The sequence below is a fragment of the Tursiops truncatus genome, chromosome 14 (assembly GCF_011762595.2).
Source record: "Tursiops truncatus isolate mTurTru1 chromosome 14, mTurTru1.mat.Y, whole genome shotgun sequence".
NCBI classification, from domain to species: Eukaryota; Metazoa; Chordata; class Mammalia; order Artiodactyla; family Delphinidae; genus Tursiops; species Tursiops truncatus.
In genome coordinates, this window is record NC_047047.1 from 73,724,651 (window position 1) to 73,751,404 (window position 26,754).

The 26,754-nt window shown below is 58.5% G+C and overlaps 1 protein-coding gene across 1 annotated transcript; it reads left to right on the forward strand.

The window, feature by feature from the left end:
• Positions 1-1,922: 1,922 nt before the first annotated feature.
• On the forward strand, positions 1,923-25,959 carry SDC1 (syndecan 1). The gene is made up of 5 exons (XM_033837977.2): positions 1,923-2,207; positions 21,528-21,609; positions 22,522-23,003; positions 23,607-23,742; positions 23,866-25,959. The coding sequence occupies exons 1-5, from the start codon at positions 2,142-2,144 to the stop codon at positions 24,033-24,035; spliced, it is 936 nt and encodes a 311-aa protein (XP_033693868.1). The 5' UTR covers positions 1,923-2,141; the 3' UTR covers positions 24,036-25,959.
• Positions 25,960-26,754: the final 795 nt, after the last annotated feature.

Below are 26,754 nucleotides of genomic sequence, written 5' to 3' on the forward strand. Positions count from 1 at the left end.
TAATCTGCCCAGAGAAATATACATTGATCTGGGGCAAATTTACTCAGTTTGAAAGAAACAGTGAACTGGTCATTTTTATGATATAAAAAGACTCCATCACATGCTCCCTGACCTCAATCTTCTTTATTTTGTGCATTAGAGAGAGGCAAGATTTCAAACGTACCTACTTTTCCTCCATATTGGGTTGAAAGGGCTAGAGAGCTGACTTCAGACCATGAGCCACCCCCTGGCGGACACACACATGGTCTTCTTTTTTTTTTTTCATGGTCTTCTACCAAAAGGGCATTTTACCCCGGACCCCCTGAGCTCCTTGGAGGAGCCCTGCCTGGTACCATGCTGTTGGACGATCCTTGAAACCGAGGCACTAAGAGACCCTGCATCAGGCCTCAAGAACCCGGATGAGGATCTGTCGTCCCTCATAGACAGATCCGGGGACACTGAGACCCCGGAAGGGAGAGCTTCCTGAGGTCAAACAAGTATACAGGAGCAGAGGCAAAACCAGGGCTGAGTGCTGTGTGGGCGTGGGGGTGGGGCATCACTTTTTAGTGGCCTGATGGGAGGAGCGGCTAAGATGGGGCGCAGGAGGTTGCTTAGCTCACCGCAAACCTGCAGGGTGGGTGGAGAAGAATCCAGGGGCCCACAGCTAACTGTCCCTACTTGCAAAACCCAGGACCCGGGAACGTTTAATCCGTTTAAAGAGAAACACGGGAGACTGCCCAAGAGGCCAAGACGCCTCAGGAGGCTTTTTGGTTTCTAGTTCCGGCCAACCGGGCGGGCCTTGTCCTCTGCCTAGGGAGGGCGGGTGGGGAAGACGCCATCTTTGGTCTCCAGGTCCAAGGTCGTTTGGCACCATCTCTCCCGCCTACCAGATTGCCGGCAGGGCTCCGCCGGTTCTTCCCCTTTTCTTTCCCTGCAATGGAAGCATGGAGTCTTAACCACTGGACCGCCAGGGAAGTCTCCCCCCCCCTTTTCTTTCGGGACCTTTTGCAGTACACCCGCAGGTCTTCCATAGTCTTTTTGCACCGAGGTTCCAGATTGGTGATGGAAAGACTGAGGTCTGGGGCCTCTGCGGGAATCATGAAGGAGCAGAAACCTCAGTGGTGCTTCTCAGACCTGCAGGCCGGAGATCACCTGGACACAAAGCCGTTTATTTTTCCTTTTAGCTCGGAGGATGAAGAGAGAGGGCACTGTTTTCTACAGAGACACCGAAAAGTCCTTTCTTAATTCCCCACCTCGCCTCGGCAGGCGGAGGTGACTGGAGATTCTTAAATTTTTTAATTTTTTAACAGCCCCTCCTGAGCGTGTCCAGCTGTTTAAAGTAAGGCACCGCGTTCCCAATACTGGCAGAAGGCGAGCGCATGTGGGAACCTGTGCTGGGGGGAGGGAGGGGGGGAGCTGACAGCCCCATCCGCAGCCAGGGAAGCGTCCATCCGTTTAAGGCCCCATCACCTCGGGGCCCCGCACAGCCTCGAAGTGTTCCTGCCCGGATCTGGGAGTCCCACGCACCTGGAGGGCGCTCGGTGTCCACTCCCAGAGGGCGCTGCAGACCGTCGCCCACAGTCGACAACCAACTGCCGTCCCTCCCGCCACTCTCCCAGGCAGAGCCTCAATACCCTGGGCCGGGGCGCAAAGGAGTGCGCTCGGCCCCCACTACCCGGGAACCTAGGAGCAGCTGAGCTGCAACGCCGGAACCACAGCCAGCTGGGAAGGTGGCTCCGGAGGTAGGCGAGGCTCTGCCCACGCACCGCAGGCCGGGGGCGGGGCAATCCTGAGGGGCCGGGCCACTCAGGGGGCGTGGTCTTAGGGGGTGGGGACTGGGGCTGGCCCCAGGACCTGGAGAGCTGGGGGTGGGGGGCTAGTTTTTGCAACGGCTAAGGGCTTTATTATAAGGCGGAGCTCGGCGGGAGAGGTGCAGGCGGGAGCCGAGCTGAGTGGGAAGGAATCCAGCCGTAGAAAGCGGACTGCAGCCGGCGGACCCCGCAGCCCTCGCCTAGGACAGCCAGCCGCGCGCTGGACATCGCTCGAGGGAGCTGCGCGCAGCGCAACCCGCGGAGCCGACCCGGAGCCCCGTGCAGTCTGGGCAGCGCAGCGCAGCCCTGACCTGCGCAGCTCGCCGCGCTCCAGCCGCCGGTCCGGGCAGCATGAGGCGCCCGGCGCTCTGGCTCTGGCTCTGCGCGCTGGCGCTGCGCCTGCAGCCGGCCCTCCCGGTGAGTGTGGCCCGGGGCCGGGCTGGGAGGCGGCGGGAAGCCGGGGTTGGCAGAACCGCCGATGTCGGCGGCTGCACGTGGAGGGGGAGGGGAAGCGGGGACTTCCCTTCTTCCCGCGCTAGCCCGGCGGGCCCCGGTACCCGGAGACCCGAAATCAAGGCTCCCGCCTCAATTACCTCCGCCGTCGGGGGGCGCCGCACGGGTTCCGCCGCTCGGGGCGGAGACCCGGGGCCCGCGGCGCCCAGCGGAGCGGAACCTGCGCCGGGGCTCCGCGCTCAATTAGGTAAAACGGTTCCACAGGCGAAGAAGCCCGCCAGCCTGCGGCGGCGCCTGGGGTCGCCGGCTCCCACCCGGTCACCCCGGGCGCCGCGGCGCCGGCTCCCCCGCCTGTGACCCGGGAGGATGCGGTGATCGCGGCAACTACGCCCCGTCCGCGGACCCTAATTCAAACCAGACTCGCCGAGCCTCGGCTTCTGGCCCCTCGGGCGGAGGCAAGTTTGGGCGCAGCGGTGTCGGCGCTGGAGCAGGCGGGCGTGTTCGCTAAGGAGCCCCAGCCAGGGCTGCGAGGGGGACTGGGGCGGGCGGGCGGGCGGAGGCGGGGTCCTCGGCTGTCCGTTGGCTGCCCGAGACGAGCCGGGCCGAGCTGGTAGAAGGAGGTTCCGGGAAGTTGGCCCCAGAATGCTAGAGACCCGCAAGAACCCAACTTCTGGGCTGCTGAAGTTGTGCTGCCCGGGGAGGGACGCGAGCCGGCGCTGGGCACCGCCGCGCCGCGCGGGCAGCTTCCCCAAGAGTGGACCCGCGAATGGCTCTTCCCCTCCCCCGGCCTGGCTTTGTGCTGGAGCCGCGCCGAGGGAAGGCGGGTCCCTTGGCCCGCCCAGTGGAGCTGGAGGAAAAGGGACAAATGTGGAGCCCGAGGCTGGGGGGGAGGCCTTTGGGTAGGACTCCAGCATCCACCTTTGGCGAGGGGTGAGTCCCCTCTGAAGAGGGACCTGGCCGACAAAGAGCATCCCGAGGGTCCCCAGAAAGTGATCTCCCGCCTCAGCCGCAGTCCGCTGGCCCGCCTTCCCCAAAGGGGGCGCTTTGTTCTCGGCCCCTGTAACCCTTTCCTGGGAACCGCCCCGCAGCGCCGTCCCTAATATGGGCTGGGACCTGGGCTGCCGCCAGGTGTCAGCCCTGGCCGCCGGGTGGTCATGTCCATCCCCCCCAGTCCCCACACCCATTGCTGGAGTCCCGGGGTCCTCCCCGCGGGCCGGGTCTGCCATCCCCCGGGATGAAGAAGGGAGGTGCGGACCGAGGGGCTCTTCCCGTGCCGGAAGTGGCAGTCTCTGGCCAGCACATCTGGACGGCTCGACTTCCCTAGCTCTGGCAAAAGGAGGCACGTGGGAGGGGAAGGAGCGGCTGCCGGGCGTGGGTACTCCGGTCCTCCACTTATAATGTATTATCTGGACAAGTCTCTCAGCAACGCCAACCCTCTGAAAGCGGGTCCCTCCATAATGATAGTAGCTCCCAATCATTGAGAGCCTTGCGGTGTTTTGCAGGGTCTGGCTCAGGTGAGGTGCTTTTCAGGCTGATCTGTGAAGTGCCCTCCTTGCTTCCCAGGTGACTGTTAATGCTTGGAAACATTTTGGAATCCAGGAAGGGGTCCCTAATGCCACTTGAATTGCTGATGAGTTGGAGTGTTCATGTGGGGTGCCCTATCTGGGGGAGCCATGGGGAAGGACAGGATTTCTGAGCTGGGTCTCCACAGCACGCCTGGCTTTTAGGTCCAAGAAGTTGGCAGCTGGCTTCCCCTTCACTCTTGAAGAGTATGGCTTCTGTGGCATTCAGACTGCACCTTGAACCAATAGTTAATACTCTGGAGAAGAGGGTGAAGGTGTTTGGCTTACCTCCCTGGCCCACCTGGCCTTTCCTGGCTGCCCCACTCTCTCCAGGCACAAGATGGGGCCTTAGCAGCACTCCGCCTATTTCCAGCCAGAATCAGGAGTGCTGGTGGTGGTTCCTTTGCTTGCCTTAGGTGAGGCTGGCATTCCTGAGCGGGGATCCCAGAGCACCTTTTAACACGGGGAGGCAGATGGGATTAGAAATTCTCTGTGGGCCACGTTTCCCAGACTTTTTCTGTGTGCTGGGAAGAAGCAGATGCTGCATTTTTTTTTCTACCCTAGAAAATGTGATACATTATGGAAAGGCAGGGCAGTTGAGTTTCAAGGGGGAAACGAGGAAGGGAGGGAGGCTCATTAGAGCTGTGGTGGTAGGAGGGCTTCCTGGAGGGGGTATTTGAGCTAAGCCTGAAAGCACTAAGCTTTGGGGTCAGACACTGGCTCAGAACTTAGGTTTTTGTTTGTTTGTTTATTAAGTTTAGTTTGTTTTCTCTTTCCCAGCCCTGTCCTCTCCCTTTTATAGTGGCTGTCCATATTTGGTTCAAAGTGGGGGCACAAAGTACCTTCCCAGAACCCTCTTCTACTCTCTTACTAAAAGAAATAAGGCAGTGGGATTTGCTGAAATAGGAGGTGTCCACTGGTTGCAGAAATCTGGCTTCTCCCAGGGTTCACTTTGGCCCCAGTGGGAAGCAGGTCAGAATCCCCTGGGGATCAGTGAGGTAGGGTATGATCCTGGGCGCCTGACTTTGGACAAGGAAAGGCTGCTAGGGCAGGAGGTTGCTCAAAACCACTCCCAAGAGACGAGAACAGGTTTGTCTAAAAAGGTTTCCGCGTGGTTGTGTGTGTGTGAGATTCCCATGGTCTTTTGTTTCTGCCATGCAAGAAAAATTGCTTGTTCTGGAAAGTTATTTGCTGTTTCCTCTCTTTCTCTCTTCTCTTTCTTGAAAGGCAGAAAATCCCTTTTTGCCTTAATTATGGGGGCTAGTAGAGACATTTCCCGACGGCCTGGCGGAGTGGGTGGGGCTGGGGGAGGCATTAACTTCCTCTGCCTGGGCTTGGAGCCTTCTGGAGGTGATGTCACTCCTGGCTTGAGCTCCACAGGGAGGGTGGGGCTGGTTTAAGTCTCTACCTGTGGCTCATAGTGGGTTCCAATAAAACCTCATTAACCCAGATTCGTGGGGAGAGAAATAAGAAAGGGAGGGAGAGGAGCCTGGAAAGAATTAATGAAAAGCTTGAATTTTGGAGTAGTTTATAGAGGAATCTTTTTTATTGCCGCAGAATTTTGGATTCTGAAGTCTCTTGAGAATGAGATATCCTTGGTATCCAGGTTTTTTCAGAAAGCTAAGAATCCTTATTACCCTCAAAAATATTCTTACTTTGGGCGGGACTCTGAAATATTTATTTCCCTTCCTTTATTAACGAAAGACTACTAAGCATAGTTAAATCTCTGGATGCCAGGGTCCTCATAGCTGTCACCATGTTAGGTTATGGCGTTTGTCTCCCGGGTTTATTGAGCTCTGAAGAGCACTTTGCCCCTGGCCTGGTGCCCTTCTGTTGGTGCACTTGGGATTCTGGTTTGCGTTTTTTCCTCTTCCATCCCTGTCTGATAGCAGCCAAAAGTGACATTTGTGGGCCTGAGTATAGCAAGCGGCTTTTCAGTTCAGTTCTAACTGGCACTTTTCTCCAGCAGTACTAAGAAGCTAGTCAGATTTGTTAGAATTATTTCTAAGACAAGAGTTTTCAGCACTGAGTAAGGGTCTCACCTGTGAGCAGTGACCTCTGTGGTGTCCTGATAGTACCTAGAATAACAGAGGCTGTCAAGGGAGGTGCTTATGGGCTCCCTAGGGGAACAGATGTCAGTGACCTTTGGAGTAAGCACCTGACGATGACCCCGTGTTCCAAGTTCTTCCCCCTGGCTGAAGTTGTAAATGACTTGTCAGTCATGGGTAGCCTGGACCCAGAAAGGCTAACTCCGTCTAAATCCTGGTTGGCAAGGGCCCTCATTCCCTTTTTTTTTTTTTTTTAATTTAATTTCGTTATTTTTGGCCGCGTTGGGTCTTTGTTGCTGCGCGTGGGCTTTCTCTACTTGTGGCGAGCGGTAGCTACTCTTCATTGCGGTGCGCGGGCTTCTCATTGCAGTGGCTTCTCTTGTTGCGGAACACGGGCTCTAGGCACGCAGGCTTCAGTAGTTGTGGCATGTGGGCTCAGTAGTTGTGGCTTGTGGGCTTTAGAGAGCAGGCTCAGTAGTTGTGGCACACGGGCTTAGTTGCTCCATGGCATGTGGGATCTTCCCGGACCCGGGCTCGAACCTGTGTCCCCTGCATTGGCAGGCGGATTCTCAACCGCTGCGAAGGGCCCTCTTTCTTAGCTTGGGCCCTGTCTCTATTTTTCACACTGTGTTTTATTCGGGTGGCAGTGCACCCATACTGTTTGGCTGGCCAGAAACAGCTTTGGGTGAGGTAGAGCCCCCGGTATTGGGTCTCTGCTCCGCCACTAATGTACCACGTAGTCTCAGGCGAGTCACTTCACAGCCAAGTCTTGATGTCCTGTGTAAAGAGAACATCATACCTGTTCTCCTCGTCCTGATTCTTTCATTTGCGTATTCATTTCATAATGAAGGTGTGAAAGTGTTCGGTAATGAAAACGCCAGAGGAAAGTTAGCTGTTAATAGAATTAGGATCACCTTTCACTGAGTGCCTGCTGTTGGGTGCTCAATGCTTTTCCTGCATCCCTATTTCATATTTACCCCAAACCTTTACCATGTATGTCATTGTACCCATTTTGTGGATGAGGCCTGCAGAGGTGAGCCCCTACAAGGGGCCGACGTGGGAGAACCAGGATTTGTACGTACGTGTGTGCATATGTGTGTGGCGTGAAGAAATTGAAGGACTGGCAAGTCTCCCCCACAAACCCAGCATAGGAGACTGACTGAAACCAGCAAGGTTTGCCCTTGTGCTTGTCCCCAGGGCAACAACCAGCCTGCACTGACTTTCATCATGGACACTGGGGAGACATTTGTGGAATTAGTAGATCTTTTTTTAAGCCTCGAAGCCGGGCACCGTGGCCCCAGTGGGGCGACCAGAACCCAGGACTCGTGGCCCCTGTGCTGGGCTCACCTCCCGGCCCCTTCAATGCCAGGTTCCGCCGCCGCTTCAAGAGCAGCCCCATGAGGAATTGTCATTAAGTGCTGGAACCCTGGGATTTCTACAGAACAAACAATTTCCTGATTTCCTCCTTCTTTTCAACAACGAATTTTGGAGTCTTGGGTTGAAAGCCGCCCCTTGAGGGCCTGCGTAAGTGTGTCTAGAGAGAGGGAAGGGGATTAACGGAGTCTGTGGAAAGAGGGCTTTTGGCGCCAGGATCCTGCACCCTGGAACAGGTTCAGTGCGGTGTCATTTCCCTCTCAGCTGTTCCGGCAGAGGTTGGGTGTGTATCCTGGAACCTCCCTCTGAACGGCCATGCATGCCCTGGCGGTGCGGAGAGAGGGCAGGCGTGTGGGCATCCCCTCACCCACGGAGGCACGACCCTGCGCTCGGGGTTACTTCAGCAACTACGCAACTTCCAGCTCCAGGTGGATGTGGGGAGCCCCCTCCACTGCCCCCCAGAAGGGCTAGCTTTATCTGTGTGGTGTTACCACCTCTGCCTGTCCTTGGGATGCTGACATTGGGTGGGGAGTCAGCACTAGAAAGTCCCCTGCATTTCCAGGTCCAAGGCAGGGGCACCTGGTCAGCTCCCTGGGGCTTGGTACCCTGCGGGGGAGCGGTGCAGAGGAGGGGTGGCACGGGCCAGAGTGGTCCAAGCTTTTTCTGGAAAGGGTCCTGCTGCCTGTCATGCCGTTGTGGGTTTGGGGAGCCAGCGGTTCTGGCAGGGCCTCAAGGCTGTGGAGGCGCTGGGCGGTCGTGGGGCTTGGGGCCGTCGGATCAGGAGGGGGAAGGTTTGAGGGTCTCTCTCCTGCGTTTATGGCTCTGTGGTGCTGCCTAATTATATGGAGAGGCTGCTCTTCCTCTGGCCTTCAGCCCTGGGAAGAAACTCCTCTGCCCAGTGACTCACGTGAGGGTTGCAACCCCACGAGAGGCCGTGTGTGCGTGCGCACGCTGCAGGGGTTGCAGCTGTGACTGGGCTTTGCTTGGCCCGGCGATTTCCCCACTGGGCTTCCCCGCAGGTTAGGCTGCAGTCTGAGATTTTGGGAAACCTGGTCACCACCTGTCTGCCACTTCCTCCTCAGAAACCAGGAAGCTGTCTTCCTCCCTCCCTCCCCTTTTAACTGCAGCTCTTCCTCTATCCCGGGCTTTAGAAGAGTCTGCGGAAGTTATTCCTACAGACGAGGGTGGCCAGGACCCGTGTCCCACCTAGTCTCAGTTTAATCCTCCGTGGTGTGACTTGGGCAGGTCCGCGCCCCTCTGCGTCTCAGTTCCCCTGTGCACTCAAGGGGCCCCCCTTACCTGCTTCAGCTCCAACAGCCATGTGGTTGCAAAGAGACCTTGTCCTGGGGAGGGTGAAGGTGGCACTGGGGGGACCTAGTGAGGGCTCAGAACCCTCCAACATTATTCCTCTGGGGACTCGAGGGGGCACTGCCTGCCTGAGGGCTCGTCTGTGGGATGGCAGTCACGGCAGGCTGCTCTTGGAAGAGGTGGACTTAGGGTCAGTATGGGAACCAGAGGTGTATGGAGGCCCCTGGGCAAGGTCAGGCTGAGGGTGAGGGCCGGGTGATGTTCTCTGCACACGCCCAGGCCTCCTGGCCACCTGCCCCAGGCCCGCTCATCCGCAGGAACGGAAGCCGGAAGCCGCGGCGGGCAGGTTGTGGCAGTGGGGCAGGCAGGCGCGCTTATCGCTCCACTCATCGGCTGAATCATGGTGCCAAGGCCACAGATCCTCCCCTGAGACTCATCCAACCAGCTTGTCCCTGAGCCCACTGTGTGTGAGGCAAGACTAGGGCTCGGGGGCCTGGCTGCCAGCCCGACCCTTTTTACCGCTGAGTGACTGGGCACGGGCCTCTCTTGGGCTCAGTGAGTCCACGTGTGAAATGGGAGTGCAGCTGAGAGGCAGAGGCGAGGTCACGCCTTTGGATGTTGGTGACGTCTCGTGGCTGTGTCACAGGGCTGGTGGCGTCTGGGTGGGGCCTGCCTCTGCTCCTGCTGCCTCAGGAGAGTTCTGCCGGGAGCATGGGGGTTGGGGAGCCTACCTGGCTTGACCAGATCTAAAGCCCAGAGCCTGGCTGCCTGCCGTGCGCACAGCCCTGAGCAGGTGGGGAAGGGTCCACGCCTGGTCCGGGGCCGCGTGTAAGAGAGGGTGGCCATTACTGGGACCAGACAGCAGGGTCGGTCTGCGCAGACAGGCCAGGGGGGCAGTGACAACCAAAGGTCATCCAGCCTGAGAAAGGGTTCATCCCAGAGCCCCTCCCATCAGGAACTCAGGCCGTAAGGCAGGGCATTTTCTGTGTTAGGGCAGGGGGCCCCCCGATGGAGGCAGCGGGAGTGGCGGAGACTACCAGTCCCGCTCTGGGACCCCTCTTGGGCTCCCTTCGTCTCCGGAGCAGTGCAGGGACTTGTCCCACCATGGGACGTTGAATTCCCAACCTTTCCTGCTTGGGCTGCCTGACGCTTCCTGTGGCCATGCTGGCCCTCGTTGGGTGCCTTCTGCCCCCAGCAGGCTTAGGTGACGGGGTTCTGGGGCCTGGCCCAGGGTGGGTGGGGCGTGGGGAGGTGCGGGGGAGCTTCTGGAGGGCCGAGGTGGCTTGTCCACCCCAGCTCCTAGCACGTGCTGGGCCCCGGGAGGCCTCAGGAGGACCTGAGGACTTGCACTGCTGTTCCCATGTCATGGCTCATGCCCTGGCCGCGTCTGACCTGTTTGGGGACTTGACTGTGTCAGTCCCGTGGCAGGGGCTCTTCTTTCCAGGAGCTCCTCAACACCCCTGCTGCCCACAACACTGTCCGGGGCCTTGGAGTCCCATCCTTGGGGAGTGTCCCGGATGGACATGTGGTCAGGTTTGGGCTTGCAGGGTGTTTCAGGAACCTCTGAGACTATAGTAGAGGCTGAGGTCACTCCAGCTTCTCCCGGAGAAAACCGCTGGGGGCCATACTGCTGTCCCTGGTGCCCACACTCCTCCAGGATGCCGTGGGGGGAGGGCCTTGGCAGCATGAACTCCAGGCTGGCCAGGGCCTGCCGGGCTGGGAGAATGGGCCCGCTGGGGCTGAGCTGAGATCCTCGGGTGCTGCCCCTGCCTCTCCTCCCTGCCCCCCACAGGCTCTGGGGAGCAGGGGACAGGGGTCGGAGGGTGAGCATAGGTGCAGAGTGTCCCTGGGGCAGGCCTGCTTGTTGTAAAGTCCTGGAAGGGCTCAGGCCAGGACGTCGGCCCTGAGGTCTCCATGGTGACTCTGAAGGAGTGGCTGAGGCCACCTGGGTTCTGTGAGCTGTGTGAAGAGCAGAAGGCCCCCAGCCTAACCCCCTCTCCCTTCCACCCCTCTGTGGGACAAGATCGTCCTTCCAGAGCCTCATCTAGGGGCTGGGCGTCCCGTGGATGCCCTGGTCCAGCTCTCCTCCCAGGGCAGTGGCGGCAGCCCGAGCCTGGATGTCTGAGTCTGCCTGCCTGCGGAGTGGATTTGGGGCCCCGTCTGGGGTCCTGAAACCTTGGGCCTGGGCAGGCGAGGTGGGACCCAGAACTGGCAGGTCGGTCTGCCTTGGTTAGTCCTACCTGGGGCTGGCGCAGAGAGGGGTGCTGTGCGGAGGCCGGGAGAGCACAGGGCGTGGAGTCTGGCCAGCCCACATCATTACCAGGCTCCACCGCTTCCTCCCCGGAGCATCCTGGGCAGGTTTCGGCACCTGCCTCGAAGCTTCAGTTTCTTTACACGTATAATGGGATTTTTTAAGTCCTGCTTCGGAGGGCTTTTGAAAAGATCCTGTGAAATAACCTGTATGGTGTGATTGGGAGCCTCTTCCTTGTCTGGGCTCAGAGGAGCAAGTCTGGGAGAGCTTTGGGGCTGACGCTGCTTAGGGAGTCCCCTGGGGAGAGCCCCCTGTGGCTGTGGCTGGGGGGAGGGGCACAGTCTGACCTGACCTGTGTAGTCGTCACTCAGTGTGAATGGCCAGCTGATCTTACCCCAGGGTGCTGATGTAGCAGGACCTACAAACACGGCTTTGGCCCCTTCTCAGAAATATGAGCCTTCCCTGTCAGGCCGGGCTTTGCTCGCCTCTGCCTGAGCCTTTGCCAGGGGCCGGCTCCTGCCCCGAGGAGGTGTGGGCTAGGCTGGTAAGCAGTGGCAAGAGGCCCGGTGAAGCTAGATGCCGGGGTACCTTGGGGGGGTGGTCTCAGGCTAGCTGAGCAGGGCCCCCTGGCTGTGGGGGACCCATGGTCTGTGCCCAGAACTGCAGACTGAGGGGTGCCCTGGAGTGGGAGCGGGGCTAGGCTGCAGGGTGGAGGGGGTGGGGGAGGGGAGGGGAGGGGGAGGGCCCCACCCCTGGGTCCTCCTTCGTTCTGCACTTTCTCTTGTGCCGCCTCCAGTGGAAATGATGGCTGTTTTCTCCCTGAGGGTCAGAGAGCCCGCAGTCCTCCCTGTGATGGGGTGGCTAACTGCATACCTGCTGGAGCAAGACTGCCTGGCCCCAGACCCCCTCTCTAAGCACTTCAGTGGCTATGTGCCCTGGGACAGATGACTCGTCCCCTTTGCCTCAATTTTCTCATCTGTAAGATGGGTTTGCACTAGAATCTAAGGTTACCATGAGGTGTAAATGAATTCATTCAGGTAAAGTGCCTAGACTAGTACCGGGCACGCAGTACTCAAGACGTATTAGCCGTGATTACTATTTTCCCCCCAAGACCTAATTCCGAGATTTCTGTTGTTCAAGTGACCCCTGCCCCCCGCAAGCCCAGGTCAGGTCCTTGGGTTTTTCCTTCCGCCCCATGACTGTCCTGAGTCCTGGGCAGGTGTTAGGGCTTCTTCCCCTTTCTGGGGTTTCTCTGAGTTCATAAGACTGGGGCTGCATCCACGGTCCTCCTTTTAACTGCCTTAGCACCTACTGTGTGCAGGGGCTGCCAGGGCCTGGGAACTCAGTGCCGGGCATTTGAAGCTGTGCGAACCTTCTAGCCGTCAGGAAGCCACTGGAGGAGGGCAGCCTGACAGTGAAGGGGCCCAGGCTGCTTTGCTTCTTATTGGCGGGGGTCCCACCAGTAATCTGGGAATCCAGCCTATTCAGATCTGGCCTTCACAGGAAATTCTGCCTTCCATCACTCAGGCCGGAAAGTACCAGCTCTGCTCTGCCACTGGACCCCTTCAAGGACACTCTGACCTTTCTTTGTCTTTGCCTGGGCTCCAGCAGCCTCAGTGCCTACTTGGTCTGAATCGTACTTTATCCCAGAGGCAGGTTCCCAGACTAGCCCATTATTCTTCTGGACGTGGGAGGAGAAGCCATGTACACCTGTGGCTTAAGCAGGAGCAAAGGGAATTTCGTCGTTCTTTCTTGGGTATGGGGTTGGCTGGCAGCCACATTGTGACACAGGTTAAAAAATTTGCTCTTGGCATCTTTCAGCCTCCTTTTAGCAATCCTTTCCCATCTTCCAAAGCCCCTACCCATCCCCAGTGCCCCAGTTCCAAAACTACCCATCCCCCATAGAGCTAGTTTCTGCTCTAGTGAGAGTGACTAGCACCCCTTAGCCCTCCCAGCGGCATTTTCATCTTAAAAGGGATACTCTAACTGCACGGACACTGCTGGGGAGATTTGGAGGATAAAGTTCTCCCCCTCCCTCCACATACACACAGCTGGCGCCCTGACCAGCAGCTGCAGGTGTGTCAAAAGCTGCAAGTTTCTGCCTCCTTGAAACTTGAAGACGCTTTATTTAGCCAGATCAGGGGGAGGATGTCTCTAGAAGCCCATATGCCAGACGTGTCAGGCCCCCAAGCCAGGCGGAGTTTGGGGATTAATCAGCTAGAGAGCAGCTCTGGGGGCCCTCGTGGGGTCCGACTCGGGGATCCTGCCTGAGCTTCTGGCCTTAGCTGTCTCGTTGGGACAGCCAGGGCTGGGGTGGGGGCGAGGCTCTGGGGGCTTTGGCTGCTTGTTCTGTCCCCGTGGGTTGACAGTTGCCATCTCCAGAGGCACTTTGATGTGGGACATCTCCAGCATCCTGCCTAGGCCATCATGCCCTTGGGAAGCGGAGAGCGGTGACCCCGAGTCACTGTGATCAAGTACCCCTCCCCCCACTTGCCATTGAGGGTCCTCCCCCTGCTGAGTGCCATGTTGGTGGTTGGCTGCCCCTCCAGGGTGGGCCTTGAGTCGCCATCCACAGACTCGGGACTCGGACCCCCCTTGCGACCTCTTGGCCAAGCCCCTGTCGTGCAGAAGGGCAGCCTGAGGCAAGGTCTCTTCAAGGTCACCCAGTAAGTTGGAAATAGAGCCCAGGTTTTCCAGTACCAGGTCTGGTCACTCTACCCTGGCCAGCACTTGTCTGGCTCCCAGGACAGTGCTGGGCACAGAGGCTGGCTGGGCCGGGCCAGGCGGCCTTGCTCAACGCCCAAGTGGAATCCTACCCTGCCCGGCCCAGGTTCTGGCAGGTGGGGAAAAGCAGAGGAACTGGTCTTCCAGCTCCTGGCCTCACACCCAGCCCTCAGCTGGGCCTGTTCTCAGACGAGCCTCGGCACGCGGGCAGTGAGGCAGGCGCCACCTCTCCGGAGGGGTGGGTACGGGGGTGCTGGTGGCAGCTCTGGCCTGGCTTGGGCATCGGGGCTGGAGCTGGCTTCCAGGATCCCCCCTCCTTCAATACAAGCCTGACCCCTGGGGTGCTCCAAGGGAGAAGGGCTCCATGACCTTGACCTCGGGTTTCCCTTGTGAAAGCCCTGACGTGCAGTGCCCTGGGAAATGCTACTGCAAAGGGTCTTTAAGCCAAGTGTGGATGGCGCCCTGCACCCTGGCCCTGTCCTGGAATCCCCCAGAGCAGTGAAGTCTGTCTCCTAGGGGCAGGGTGGGAACAGCTGAGGTGGGGTTGTGTGTGTGTACGGCAGGGGGGGGGGGGTGAAGGGTGCATGCCCAGGAGGTGCCCTGAAAGGCCTTCCTCCTCAGGGGGCCCTGCGGGTGCCCTCACCGAAGCACGTTCTCAAGGTGAGGGCAGAAGAAGCCCCCTCTTCCCTGCCTGTCTGTTCCCGGGCCCCTCCCGCCTTGAGCTGTACCCATCACCCCTCTGCAGGTCCCAGCCTGACTTAGTTCTTGGTGAGCTGATAAATCATCATGCCTGTCAGGCCAGGAAATGCTGATGCTGCCCCGAGGCACCGGTGGGGCCCCTCCCTCCTGGAAGTAGAGGGGGTGGGGGGAAGATTTCAGGGTCTTGAGGCCAAAGCCGGGAGATCCGGGCCTCCGCAGTAGCCTCCCTGGCAGCTCCCAAGTGAGGAAAGCGGCGTTCAGAGAGGAAGTGATTTCTCTGCCACCACCGTGATCTCCTGGGCTAGCGGGAGCCCAGCGTCTTCCTGGGCTGCGGTCCTGCCCTCCCACCCACCCCGCCATGGCCGTCTGTGGCCAGTTTATCACCCCCACGCCACTCTGGCCTCACTGGTAAGGAATTGGGGCCGCAGGGCCCAGCCTAGCCTGTCAGAACCCTGAGAGGGTTTAGGGCTCTTCAGCCAGCCCCTTGTGTTGTCCAGGCGGGAACCAGGTCCAGTGAGAGGCAGAGAGCTGCCCAGGTCCCCCAGCAAGGGAACAGTAGAGCAGGACCTCCGCCTGGGGTGGTCCCCCGGTCAGGGCTGTCTTCCCCCGGCATCCTTAGCTCTGGTCCCTTCCCGGAGACCCTTGATCCAAGATGCTTTGGCCCGCTTGGCCCCTCAGGTCCGTGCTTAGGCCGTGTTAGCAAGGGCTGAGGGAGGGAGTGCAAGTGATCCCCCCGAGGAGGGAAAGCACCAGGTGCACCAGGTGCTGCCGGGCACCAGGGCGTTTGGTGGGCCGCGGGAGGGGGCTGGGTATTTGTAACATTCTCTTCCCCAGCCACCCCTAGGCGGGCAGGTACCCCGGGCCGATGGCCCCGAGGCTCTGCAGCTCCCCATCCCCTCTCAGCTCCTTGGCCTCGTTGGTGGTGCCCCCCACCCCCACCCCCACCCCAGAGAGGGCATCAGCGGCTCTGCGCGGCTCCCGTTGGTTTCAGCCTGGTCACTGCATCAGGCCAGCTGAGGGGGTGAGAGTTGCCCGGAGAATCGAGGAGGTCCTGCTCGGCCCCGGGCAGGCAGGATGGAGGCTCAGCTCAGCTTCAGGACAGTCGAGTGTTGCTTTCTTTGTTTCCTGTTTCTAGCACTACTGGGAATTGAGGGGTTCTCCCAGCTCTGCGGCGAGGCCTCTTCCTCAGACCGGGCAGGCACCACAGTGTACTGACTATAGAGAATGGATGTATCAGAAATGTAGAGAGAATGTTCTAGAACTTTCTCGGATCACTTTGGCCCTAGGACTTGTTTTCGGGGCTACCTGGTACCTCTTCTTTGAGCACTGGACCTGAGTGGGGCTGGCGGGGGGAGTCTTGCCTCCCCCAGCCCCCAGGCCACTCTGGGTGAGGCCTTCTCCTGTCCAGACTGTCGTTCCCCACGTGCAGTCTGCAGACCACCTACAGGATATGGAGTTTGCAACATGCAGAGTCCAAGGCCTTTGCCCCAAACCCCCTGAATCAGCCTCAGGGATGGAGCTTGGAAGACTTCATCTCCAACAGTCTCCTGGTGACGCTTAGGGACCCCAAAGAAGAGAGCCCCTGGCCTGGAGGCAGGTGATGGTGTGAATGTCACCTTGGCCAGTTTGGCATCTTGATACACAGGTCGGGGCAAAGGCTGAGGTTCTGTAGCCCAGACACCTCAGCCCCCAAGAGTTGTGTGGGGTTGGGGGAATCAGCTCTTTTCCCTTAGATCCGTAGATCTGACCAGGAAACTGAAGGGGGTAAAAAAGATTTTTAAAAACCATGAATCTCATTTAAGCCTCCCGAGGATGCCTGCTGTTGGGTGGGATTTTGGTGGGATGGGAACGAGGGGTGTTTATCCTGGTGTGATTGTGTGGCCCGCCTGCCTTTATACTCCTCAGCCTGGGCTCATGGAACAAATTGGGCCCCTACCCTCCACCCGCTGCCTTCAGCCCCAGCACGGGCGCCAAGGCTGGCTCCTTTCACAGGGAAAGGCTGTGACCTGGGCATTGTGACAAGGGGCAGCTCTTTATCCTTGTGGATTCAGTGACTGAGCTCCCACCACGGCAGCCAGGGCTTCTATCGCTACACCCAAGCCTTACAACCAACAGATACCTAAACCTCCCTTTCCCACTTGGCTGCGGAGGCTGCCACGCCAGTGAGGCCCCAGCGTCGCCGAAGTTGTGACTCAGGGCCGAGCGTTGTCCTAACCTCTCCGGGGTCTGGCTGGAGGCTTCATCTGCCGGCCCTAGCTTCCCCAGTGGGGTGACCCTCTGTACCCCATCCTGTGCAGCTCCCCCTTCCAGAAGCGTCCTGGAGTGGGAGCTATATGCCTGGGAGCTCACCAAGGCCAAGACGAGACCGTTTCTTACCCTCTCTTCTCCCCGAAACCCTTGGATGACGGCCCCTGAGCTTTGAAGACCATTTCTTACCCTCTTTACTGTCGAAGGACCTTGCGTGATATTGTACTTAGGCATGTGACCTCAGTAATGCTTTTTTCTTTTTTTAATTTATTTATTTGGTCATGCCAGGTCTTAGTCGTGTCAAGTGGTCTCCTTAGTTGTGGCATGTGAACTGTTAGTTGCGACATGCATGTGGGATCTAGTTCCCTGACCAGAGATCGATCCCGGGCCCCCTGCATTGGAAGCACGGACTGTTAACCACTTCGCCACCAGGGAAGTCCCTTCAGTAATGCTTTTTAAAGGATTTGTGTTTATCCATTACTTAGAGCAAGCAGCGGGTAACACACCAGTGATTCAGGGTGTGGGTTGGAAACCAGAGGTCTTTGGATCTGATGGCTGCGGGTTGATGGGGTGCTGGGGTCAGGGGTCAGACAGGCAACCTCTTCAGTCAGCCTGGAGTTAGAAGCCCTTCACCTGAACATCTCTGAGATGCCCACTTGGTATCCTGACTTGTGACCCTCCCAAGGAAGTTTCATGCTCATGCCCAAGGTGTCTTGGAGGGATGCTGCAACACAGCCCCAGGCCCCCTGGGCCAGCCTGGGCAGAGGTCTGCTCAGATGGAGGTGGCCCTCCTATGGCCAGTGTGGGGTGAGAGATGGCAGGAGTGGGCTTGAGGCTGCCTTCTTGAAGCTTTCTCTGCCAGCCCTCTGCCCACAGACTACCGACATGCTCTTGGGGATGGCTGACAACCTGATGATGGAGACCCTTAGCCCCTGGTAGCCCTGACCCTGCTTGTCCATGCCATCCTGTCTCCACCTCTGAAGCTGGGCTGGCATCTTGGTCTCCCCTGCTGGCAGGGGTCAGGAACTCTTTTTTTTTTTTTTTATGGTTTGCCTTTTTAAAAATTTATTTTATTTATTTATTTAGGGCTTCATTGGGTCTTCGTTGCTGTGCGTGGGCCTTTCTCGAGTTGCACTGAGTGGGGGCCACCCTTCGTTGTGGTGCGTGGGTGGCTTCTCGTTGTAGAGCACGGGCTCTAGGCGCACAGGCTTCAGTAGTTGTGGCTTGCGGGCTCTAGAGCACAGACTCAGTAGTTGTGGTGCACGGGCTTAGTTGCTCCACGGCATATGGGATCTTCCCAGTCCGGGGCTCGAACCCATGTCCCCTGCATTGGCAGGCGTATTCTTAACCACCAGGGAAGCCCAGGAACTCTTACTTGGTGAGGATGACATGCTCATCCCATGGCTCCTGGGGCCTGTGGTGCATTGAGGAGATTTAGGCAAATTTCCCGTAAAACAGCTGGACCATCAGGGAAGGTGGTTCTTCAGGGCAGGGGAGGGAGAGAAATGGCAGGTGAAGGGAGCAAACACTGCCTGCACGTCTGCAGATACTTCACTGCCCGGTGACCACTGGCAAGGCCCTCACCCTTATCTCTGGGAGATGCTGATCTCAGCCCTGCCTGCCTCAAATCAAAGGGATGGAAAATGCTTCCAGTGTCAGAGCAGGCCTCCCTCCTCTCACACTCCCTTTCCTGCTCCGCCAGACCCCTGAGGCCAGGTCCTCTCTCGGGGTGTCCTCCTCACACCGCCCCAGGTGTGGCCTGGAGACCAGTGTGGCTGAGATGAGATGGGCTGGCCGTTCCTCTCGTGTTCCTTGTCCCCCAGCCTCCACGTGTCTGCCCCCCGACCTGAGCGAAAGATGCCGGCAAAGCCGGGGAGGCCCCGGCTCTCACCTACACAGAGAGGCCCCAACAGGTTAGCAGTTTCCCAGGAGAAGGGCTTCTCTCAGGACTAGGTAAGACTTTGAATCTGCCCAGTCCCTGAAAACAATGTGGGACAGTTTGGCTTTGGCCTTTCAGGCCCTGGGCTTCCAGGATCTGCGCTGTGTGTGGGAAGGACCAACCTGGCCTTTGCCCTGAGCAGACCACAGGTGTGAACATCTAGACCCCCTCATGCGGCTTTTGATTTGTTGTACAAAAAACTGATTTTCCTGGGCCTTACAGAGGTTAAAGGGCCCCATTACAGGTACAGCTGGCTCGCCTTTGTCTTCCCAGGCTGTTTGAAGTGGGTTCCAAACTGGGCCAACCCACCCCTGGCATCCCTGAGTTGTGGCCAGTGTGGTCTCAGAACAGTGTCGGAGGCTGTGCCGAGGAGAGCCCCGTATGGGGCCTTGGAGGCAGCTGACCACAGGCTCTTAGCACAGCAGGCCTGCTGGTGAAACCGGAAGTCTCACCCCAAACTCCAGAGTCAGCTGGCACCTGGTGAGCCAAGTTCAACCTCAGCAGTTTCTGCTAACTTCCTCCCTGGAGGGCTGAGGCTGTCACTGGAGGTTCAAGCTGGAGGTCTGGGAGATCACTACAGCCTATCCCCTTGGTGGAGACCCAGCCCCAAAGGGGAGAGGCTGCCCTGAGGCCTAGGAGCTGGTTTCAGGGGAGAAAGTGTTTGCTTAAGAGCTTGTTGTATAAACAAGATTGCGATAAGATGAGGGAACAAATTGTTTTCAGGGACTGGGCAGATTCAAAGTCTTACCTAGTCCTGAGAAAAGCCCTTCTCTTGGGAAACTGCTAACCTGTTGGGGCCTCTCTGTGTAGGTGAGAGGCTGGGCCTCCCTGGTTTTGCCTGCATCTTGGGCGATGCCTCCGAGGTGGACGGGGTCCTGGTGCACTGTGTTCTCTGCAGAACTCAGTGCCCCCGTCTGTGAAACAGGGCCTGGCCCCCTGCTCCAGGTCCAGCTTTCTGTCCAAGGCTGGGAATTGGAGCACTGCCACCTAGGGTCTCCTCCAGAGCTGTGAGGGTGTTGGGCGAAGTGAAGGGGGGTCTTGATGAGTGTGGGTGGGGCGTGTCCCCTGAATGCTTGTCCCCCTCAAGCTGCCCTCTTGGGAGCATCTGCTGTGGGCCTGGGGCAGGGGTATGTTAGGGTGTGGGTACCCACTCTGCGCCTGCCTGGGGGACAGCGTTCTTTGTTACTGGAGGGGGTAAGCTTTGGGGAGGCGAGGGTCAGCTTCCACCGAAGCTCCGTGGAGGCAGGACAGGTGTTTGAAGGGCCACCTGGGGACAGTACAGACAGGACGTGTCCTGAGGCGCAGGTGGAGGCCAGGGACTATGACTGTGCATTGCGGACGGGCCGTGGCAGCTCATACAGGCCCTGCTGTGGCCAAAACTTTTCTCTTGGGGGGCGGGGGGCCGGTGGAGAGGGGAGGAGGTGTAGTGTGGGTTTTGTGCTTTCAAAGGAAGCTCAGTGGTATTTCTAGCCTCACGGTTTCTACACGTTTCTGAAGCTTCCCTCTGACCTGGGCCCTTGGAGGGAGCCCCCACCTGATCCAGCTCTGCCTCAGGAGGCCAAAGGTCTTGCCTGTCCCTCCCTGCCCTGCTGCGCTCAAGAGGGAGGCCCCGTGGCCCGTGGCCAGGACCTGGCGAGGCCTCTTGGGCTGAGGAGGCCCATTCCCTGGAGCCCAGCCTTGGGCAGGGCCTGCCCTCTGACAAGCCTGCACAGAGCTGCCCGTAAACTGGCTCCCTTCTGCCCCCTCTTCTCCTGAAACCCTACCAACCTCCACGCCCCCTCCTCCTAGACAGGCCCCAGAATCCTCTTCCTCAGGCTGAGTGGCTCTTACTTCCCCAGCTTAGAGCAGCCACCACTGGTGGTGGGTCCCTTACTGCGAACCAGGCTCTATTAGGTTCTTTTCATGCATAACCTCTTTAAACTTCTGCAACAGTCCTGGGATGTAGCTATTACTGCCGTCCCCATTTTACAGATGGGAAGACTGAGGTCGTAGGAGGTTTAATGATGTCCTCAGGGCCATTCAGCTAGTAAGTGGCAGAGATCAGGGGGGCTTGCAGAGCCCATGTGCTCTGAACTATGCTGTCCTGCTTTTTCATTCGTTCTTTGTTCTGGCCCTTGACGCTGGGACTGCAGCACAGGGTCATTTGGGTCAAAGTCTTGTTGCTGAGCAGGATACTTACGGCTACTCTTCCTGCCACCTGGCTGCTGGGTCCTCCCTTCCCCATCTGCTGTCCTGGAGCCAGTGTTAGGGGTGGGGGGTGGTTCCCCGCGCAGGCCAGCTCGGCTTTGTGTGGTGTGTCCTGCCTCCGCCTGGTCCCACTCCCTGGCCCTGCTGGCACAGCCCCTGCTTCAGGGCCTGGGTATGTGTTTGCAGTCCGGCACCTGCAGCCTCTTAGGCTCGGCCAGGCAGGCAGCATTCCTGGGGCAGCTCTTCGCACACAGGGCCCATCCCAGGCTCACAGACCCTTTGCCTCCTTAGTGCAGGGTCCCTTCTGGATCAGCCTCATCTATCCCCAGGCTGATGGATGTCCTGTCCTTCCTTCCCCAAGTGGGTCTGGACCCAGTTTTTCCAGTGGATGAGAAAACAGGCTGAGTGTGGGAAGGAGCACTGTGGCCGGGCCTGCCTCAGCACAGACAACTCACCCTGGGCTCATCCCTGCCCCTCCCTGCCATGGGGCCCTGGGTGTCCGCACCCTGGCGCTCAGCGTGCCTGGAGGCGGCCTCCCTGGAGCCACGTGGTCGTGATGTTGTTCCGGGGGGCCCTTGAAAGCCCCACTCTTGGACCCTGAAGCTCCCTGGTCAGTGGCCTCCGGGAGCTGATTCTCAGTGTAGGGTGGGCTTTGGTCCCAGGGGGGCCACAGTCTCTGTTCCTGCCAATGGTGTTGTCTGTCTGCTCCTCTGAGAGGTCTGGGGCGCCCTGAGCAGACTGAGCTTCTAGGGGGTGTGTGTGTTGGCGGGGAACCGAGGGTTCCAGAGCCACACACGAGGGCTTCCTTCCTGTGCTGTGTGGAGTGGTGTGTGTGTTTGGGGAGCAGGGGGGTGCCTGATTTACCCAGCTACCTAGGATGGGGACCCCACAGTAGCAGGGCCCAAGCCAAACCTCCACTCATATCCTTTTCTGTTCATTTTCCAGCAAACTGTGGCTGTAAACGTGCCCCCCGAGGATCAGGATGGCTCTGGAGATGACTCCGACAGCTTCTCTGGCTCGGGCGCAGGTGAGTGGGCTGGGGGTGGCGGTCAGACAGCCCCCCTAGCTGGGCCAGAAGGGTGATGCTAGGGAAGAGAATGGGGACCGTGCTGCAAGGAGAAAACATGTGTGGGTTGAGGTGGGAAGGGTGTGGATTCCACGAGGTCCTGGGGGCTGCCTGCTGCAGACAGACTTGGGCTCGTGTTCTCCTTTTTAACTCACTGGGGAATCTTTGGAAGGTGATTTGACTTCTCCAAGCCTCTATTTCCTCATCTGTACAATGGGAATAACCTCTTGACTTCATAAGGCTATTGGGAGGTATTAGGCTGCACAGAGCCTAGTGGGGTATAAATGTGCCTTTATCTTCCCTATTTCCCCTTTCCCTGGGGGAATGAAATCCTTGAGCCTAGAGGTGGTCAGGGAGGCTCTCTGAGGAGGTGCTCTTGAACTAGACCTCAGAAGAGGGCTACAGTCATCCCTGGGGAAAGTGGCCTAGGCAGGGGCCCGGGAGCTAGGACGTGAGACACAGGCCTCTGTACTTGGGAGGCTGGGGAGAGGGCAGGTGGATCAGGGAGGGGGCCAGAGAGGTGTGTGTATGGGGATATGGCGTTCAGCCCCTAAGGATGCCCCCATCCCCCAGGGAGCGGGCTTCAGCGGTCGCAGGAAAGATCCCTTCCCAGATGGCTCCAGAGACCGGGCTGTCCCCAGGCACGTGCAGCAGAAAAGGGCAGCTTTGCTGGTTCATTTTCCAAAGTTGAGTTTCGCCTTAGCTAGCTCTGCCCCAGGAAACACAGCTTCTCACGAGAGGAAGGGTTTGCTGTGCTGGCCTGGAAGTCAGAGCCTCGGGTCCTCGGCCAGGCCTTCCTCATGGCCTGAGCTTGGCTGGCCTTGATGCTCAGGGGCCTCCCTCACCCCACACGCTGTGCTTCTGGCCCTGCAGGCGCTCTGCCAGATATCACCGTGTCACAGCAGACCCCCTCCACCTGGAAGGACAAGGGGCTCCTGACGGCCACGCCCACGGCTCCAGAGCCCAGCCGCCCGGATACCACGGTCACCTCCACCTCCATCCTGCCGACTGGAGAGCAGCCTGAGGGGGGCGGGCTGGTGCTCCTAGGAGAGCTGGAACCTGGCCTCACTGCCCAAGAGAAGGAGGCCACCCACCCACCCAGTGGGACCACGCTGCACCCAACCACCCACCGGGCATCGACAGCCAGAGCTACCACGGCCCAGGGGCCTGCTGCCACCTCCCATCCCCACAGGGACGTGCAGCCTGACCACCACGAGACCTCAGCTCCCACAGGTCACAGTCAGCTCGAGCCTCAGGCTCCCAGCGTGGAGGATGGAGCTTCTGCTACCACCGAGAAGGCTGCTGAGGGTGAAGCCCCCACCCAGCTCCCAGAAGGAGAGGGCTCTGGCGAGCAGGTGGGTGTCGGCCCGCTGTCATCCGCTGCATTTCCAGGGACGCCGGGTGGCCAGTGGGTAGGGTGGCCCTTAGTGCCTGGTGGGGCACAGTGCACTGGGTGGGGGGCACTGGCCTGGACACGCGGCACACCCAACCCCCTACACCCTGTGAGCACATCGTAATCACCTCAGTGAAGGCAGTGTCCCGAGGTCCCATCCTCTCCCACCCCCAGGGCTGAGCCCAGGGCGGGACAGACTAAGTTCGAGACCAGTGCAAGAGAGCCGTTCAGGATCCCCGAAGAGAGGGCTTCCTAAAACGCACGCCTCTGCGGCGAGTGTGGAAGTTCCACCAGGTCTTATTTTCTGTCTTATATAGCATCGTGGTAATGTTACACTTTGCACTAAAATGAGCCTGTTTATTTTCACATAAAAACGTGGGCTTTATATCACTTGATGGGATACCTTTGCCACAGTCCAGCAGGGTCCAGTGTGATGTGGCGAGAGGGGCCTGGGTCGGGGTGTGTCTGAGCTGATGGCAGAGGTGACCAGGGAAGCTGGGAGCGGACCTGGACGCAGCCTTCGTTGTGGTCGCCCAAACCTGATCCCATACCTGCCCTCCCCTAGGACTTCACCTTTGACGTGTCGGCGGAGAACTCAGCCGGGGCCACTGTGGAACCTGGCCAGCGGAATGTGCCCCCAGGGGATCCCGGGGCCACGGGGGCCTCGCAGGGCTTCCTGGACAGGAAGGAAGTGCTGGGAGGTGAGTTTTCTCTCTGGTGGGTAGGATGGGGGGCGGGGGGCTGTCTTTAGCTCTGGCGGGGCCGCCACTCAGCCCAAGGAGCAGCCGAGCTCAACTGGCCTCTGTCCTCCCCACCCGCCCCAGGGGTCATTGCCGGAGGCCTCGTGGGACTCATCTTTGCTGTGTGCCTGGTGGGTTTCATGCTGTACCGGATGAAGAAGAAGGACGAGGGTAGCTACTCCTTGGAGGAGCCGAAGCAAGCCAATGGCGGGGCCTACCAGAAGCCCAGCAAACAGGAGGAGTTCTACGCCTGATGGGGAGGGTGCCCCTCCCCTCCCCCTGCCACTCGCTAGGCCCCCACTTGCCTTTTCTGTGAAGAACTGCAGACCCTGCCCTCCTCCACCGCGCCACCTTCCTGGCGCACCCAGCCCCACCGGCGGCCCCCTCCCCGCGGAGTCCTGGGCGTGCCGGGGAGAGGGCTCATCTCCGCTTCTCTGACTTCTGCCTGGAGGCTTGGGCACAAGGGCTTTCTCGCATATGACCGACCTTTCCATCACAGCCGGCACCTGGCAGCCCACCACGCTGACCCAGTTTCTCCAAACCGGAGCAGCCCATCCCCAGGCCTAACTCTGGAGAGAAGGGGACCCCGCTGCTCGGGACCCGGATGGCTGGAAGATGCTGTGGCTGAGGGCTGACACGTCTGTAGCACTTACTGGTAGAGACCAGCGGGCCTGGCTGGGGGTGTGTCCCTCTGAGTGGTGGGGACAGGAGGTCAGGGCTCTGTCAGAATTCACTTTGTTTTGTGGAGAGGTCTAATTTAGGTGTCAATTTGTTTTTGCACATGTTTCCTCTAGTTTCTTTGTTTATAGCCCAGTAGACTTTGTTACTTCGGAGGTAAGTTAAGTAAGTTGATTTGGTTATCCCCCATCCTGCTTCCCTAATCTATGGTCAGGAGACAGCATCAGAGTTAAGAAGACTTTTTTTTTTTTTTTTTTTTTTGGGACTAGGAGAACCAAATCCAGAAGCCAACATGTAGGCTTAGTTCGTGTGTTGTCTGTTGAGTTTGTCCCTCACGTGTGCAACAGGGTATGGAATGTCTGTTGGGCGGCCCTGTTGGTGGGCTGTCCCATCCTGGCTGCCGCGGGTGGTCACCTCTTTGAGCAGTCGTGCCTGTGTCCATGAACTCGGGGCCAGGGCCAGGGCCCAAGCGGCTGCGATGCTGGGGAGCCTGTGTGAGATTTGAATCCTGGAGCCTCAGGCTTGGGGATCGAGGAGAGTGGACCAAGCCCTTCCTTTGATGCCATCTCTGGGGGACACTTTCTCCTGGAAGGTGACGAGAGGGGTCTTGGCCCTACCTGCCACTGAGCTGCCCCACGAAGGACCAGGTTCGCTTTGATTGGCTCCTGTGGCCCGACTCTGGGCTGGAATCAGGAATGTTCCAAAGAGTTGATAGTCTTTTGCTTTTGGCAAAACTCTGCTTAATCCAATGGGTTTTTCCCTGTACAGTAGATTTTCCAAATGTAATAAACTTTAATATAAAGTAGTCACGTGAACTCTACTGCCTTTGCTTCTTTCTGCGCTGGTCTTGTGGCCGTGACCAGCCTTTTTGCTAAACGCCAATGATATTGGGAAACTTGGCTAAAAGCTCTGTGCCCTTCATCTTTCCCGTGGGGAGGGATTCTGGGGCCAGAGTCCCTCTGGTTTGTTTGTTTTTTTGTTTTTTGTCTTTGCTGAAATTATTCTGGAGATCGGTAGGTTCATTCAAGGTTATATACAAGGCCTGATGTAGATTTCCATGTTGCCAAGTTCAAAGGACAGTCTCCTAAATGGTGATGAAGCTGTGTCGGCCCCAGTCCAGTTTGATCCGAGGCCATGTGCCCCATGGAGGCCTGGAGCCAAGGCCTGCCTCTCAGACACCTTTGCTGGGACCAGAGACCCCCAGCCCGGGCTCCTGGGAACTCCTGTGGTTGCTTATTTAATTTGACAACGTTCCAGCTGCTCTGTTGGCCGCTCCGAGAGGGGACCATCTGTGATTCGGAGAGACGCCCTGCCCAACGAAGGGAAGGGAACTTGTGCCCTGTATTCCATACAGAGACTTTCTGCCGGAGTGTATGACTGGACACGACTCCCGGGTGGAGAAGGGGCTGTGACTGTGCTCATCTCTGCCAGTCCATGGGACGGCGCTCAACCCATGGCTGGGCCCATTCATGTAGCTAATAAACGGTACTTGTCATTCGGGCTGTGGTGGTGGTTGAATCTCCTCTTGGCCTGGTGATGTCCTTGCCTGTCACCTTCTTGTGGGGAGCCTGGCTCTGTGCTGTGGCAGGATGGGGGCCAGTCCCGTTTGCTGTAAGGGAATCCGTGTCCACCTCTGCCCCCCTCCCCCAAGCCCTGTGTCAGACCTTCATCTCACCTCCTCCTAGGTCTTACTTTCTGCCTTACTCTGTCCTGCCCGGCCTCTCCTTCTAGATCATTCCCTTCCCCAAGGACACAAGGCTCCCTGCTGACTCAAAGTTTGCTACCTATTCTGTTTGCTCATTGTCATACAACTCCTGGAAGCTCACGAGCAAATGGTCTCAGTGCTAAAGGTCTAAAAAAGTCTGCACGTTAGGAGAAAACTGTAATGAAAATTTGGGGGGTTGAGAAAACACAGTGCACTGCAGGAGCCCTAGTTTTCTAAGGGCATCTAGCCACCCTCCCCTTAAGTCTCGTCCAGGCTGCTGACCCCCTCCCAGCCCCTCGGGTGCCCCTCCACGGCAGGTCTCCCCACCTGGGACCCTTGGCACCAGACCTGCTCTCTGGCCCTGGGTGCAGGCCAGCCCCTAACACCAGAGCCCGAGTGTGTCCTGGGAACACAGCGGGAGGGACTGTTGCTCCCAGGGCCCTGCACCTGCTGGTGGGTTGGGCACTGCGGGTTCAGGGCGGCTTTGCAGAGTGAGTTCTGTTCTCCCCGACACGTTGTGCTTGAAGGGTTCAGAGGCAGAGACGAAGTCCTCAGATCATTCATTCAACAAACACTGTGTCTATTTCCTG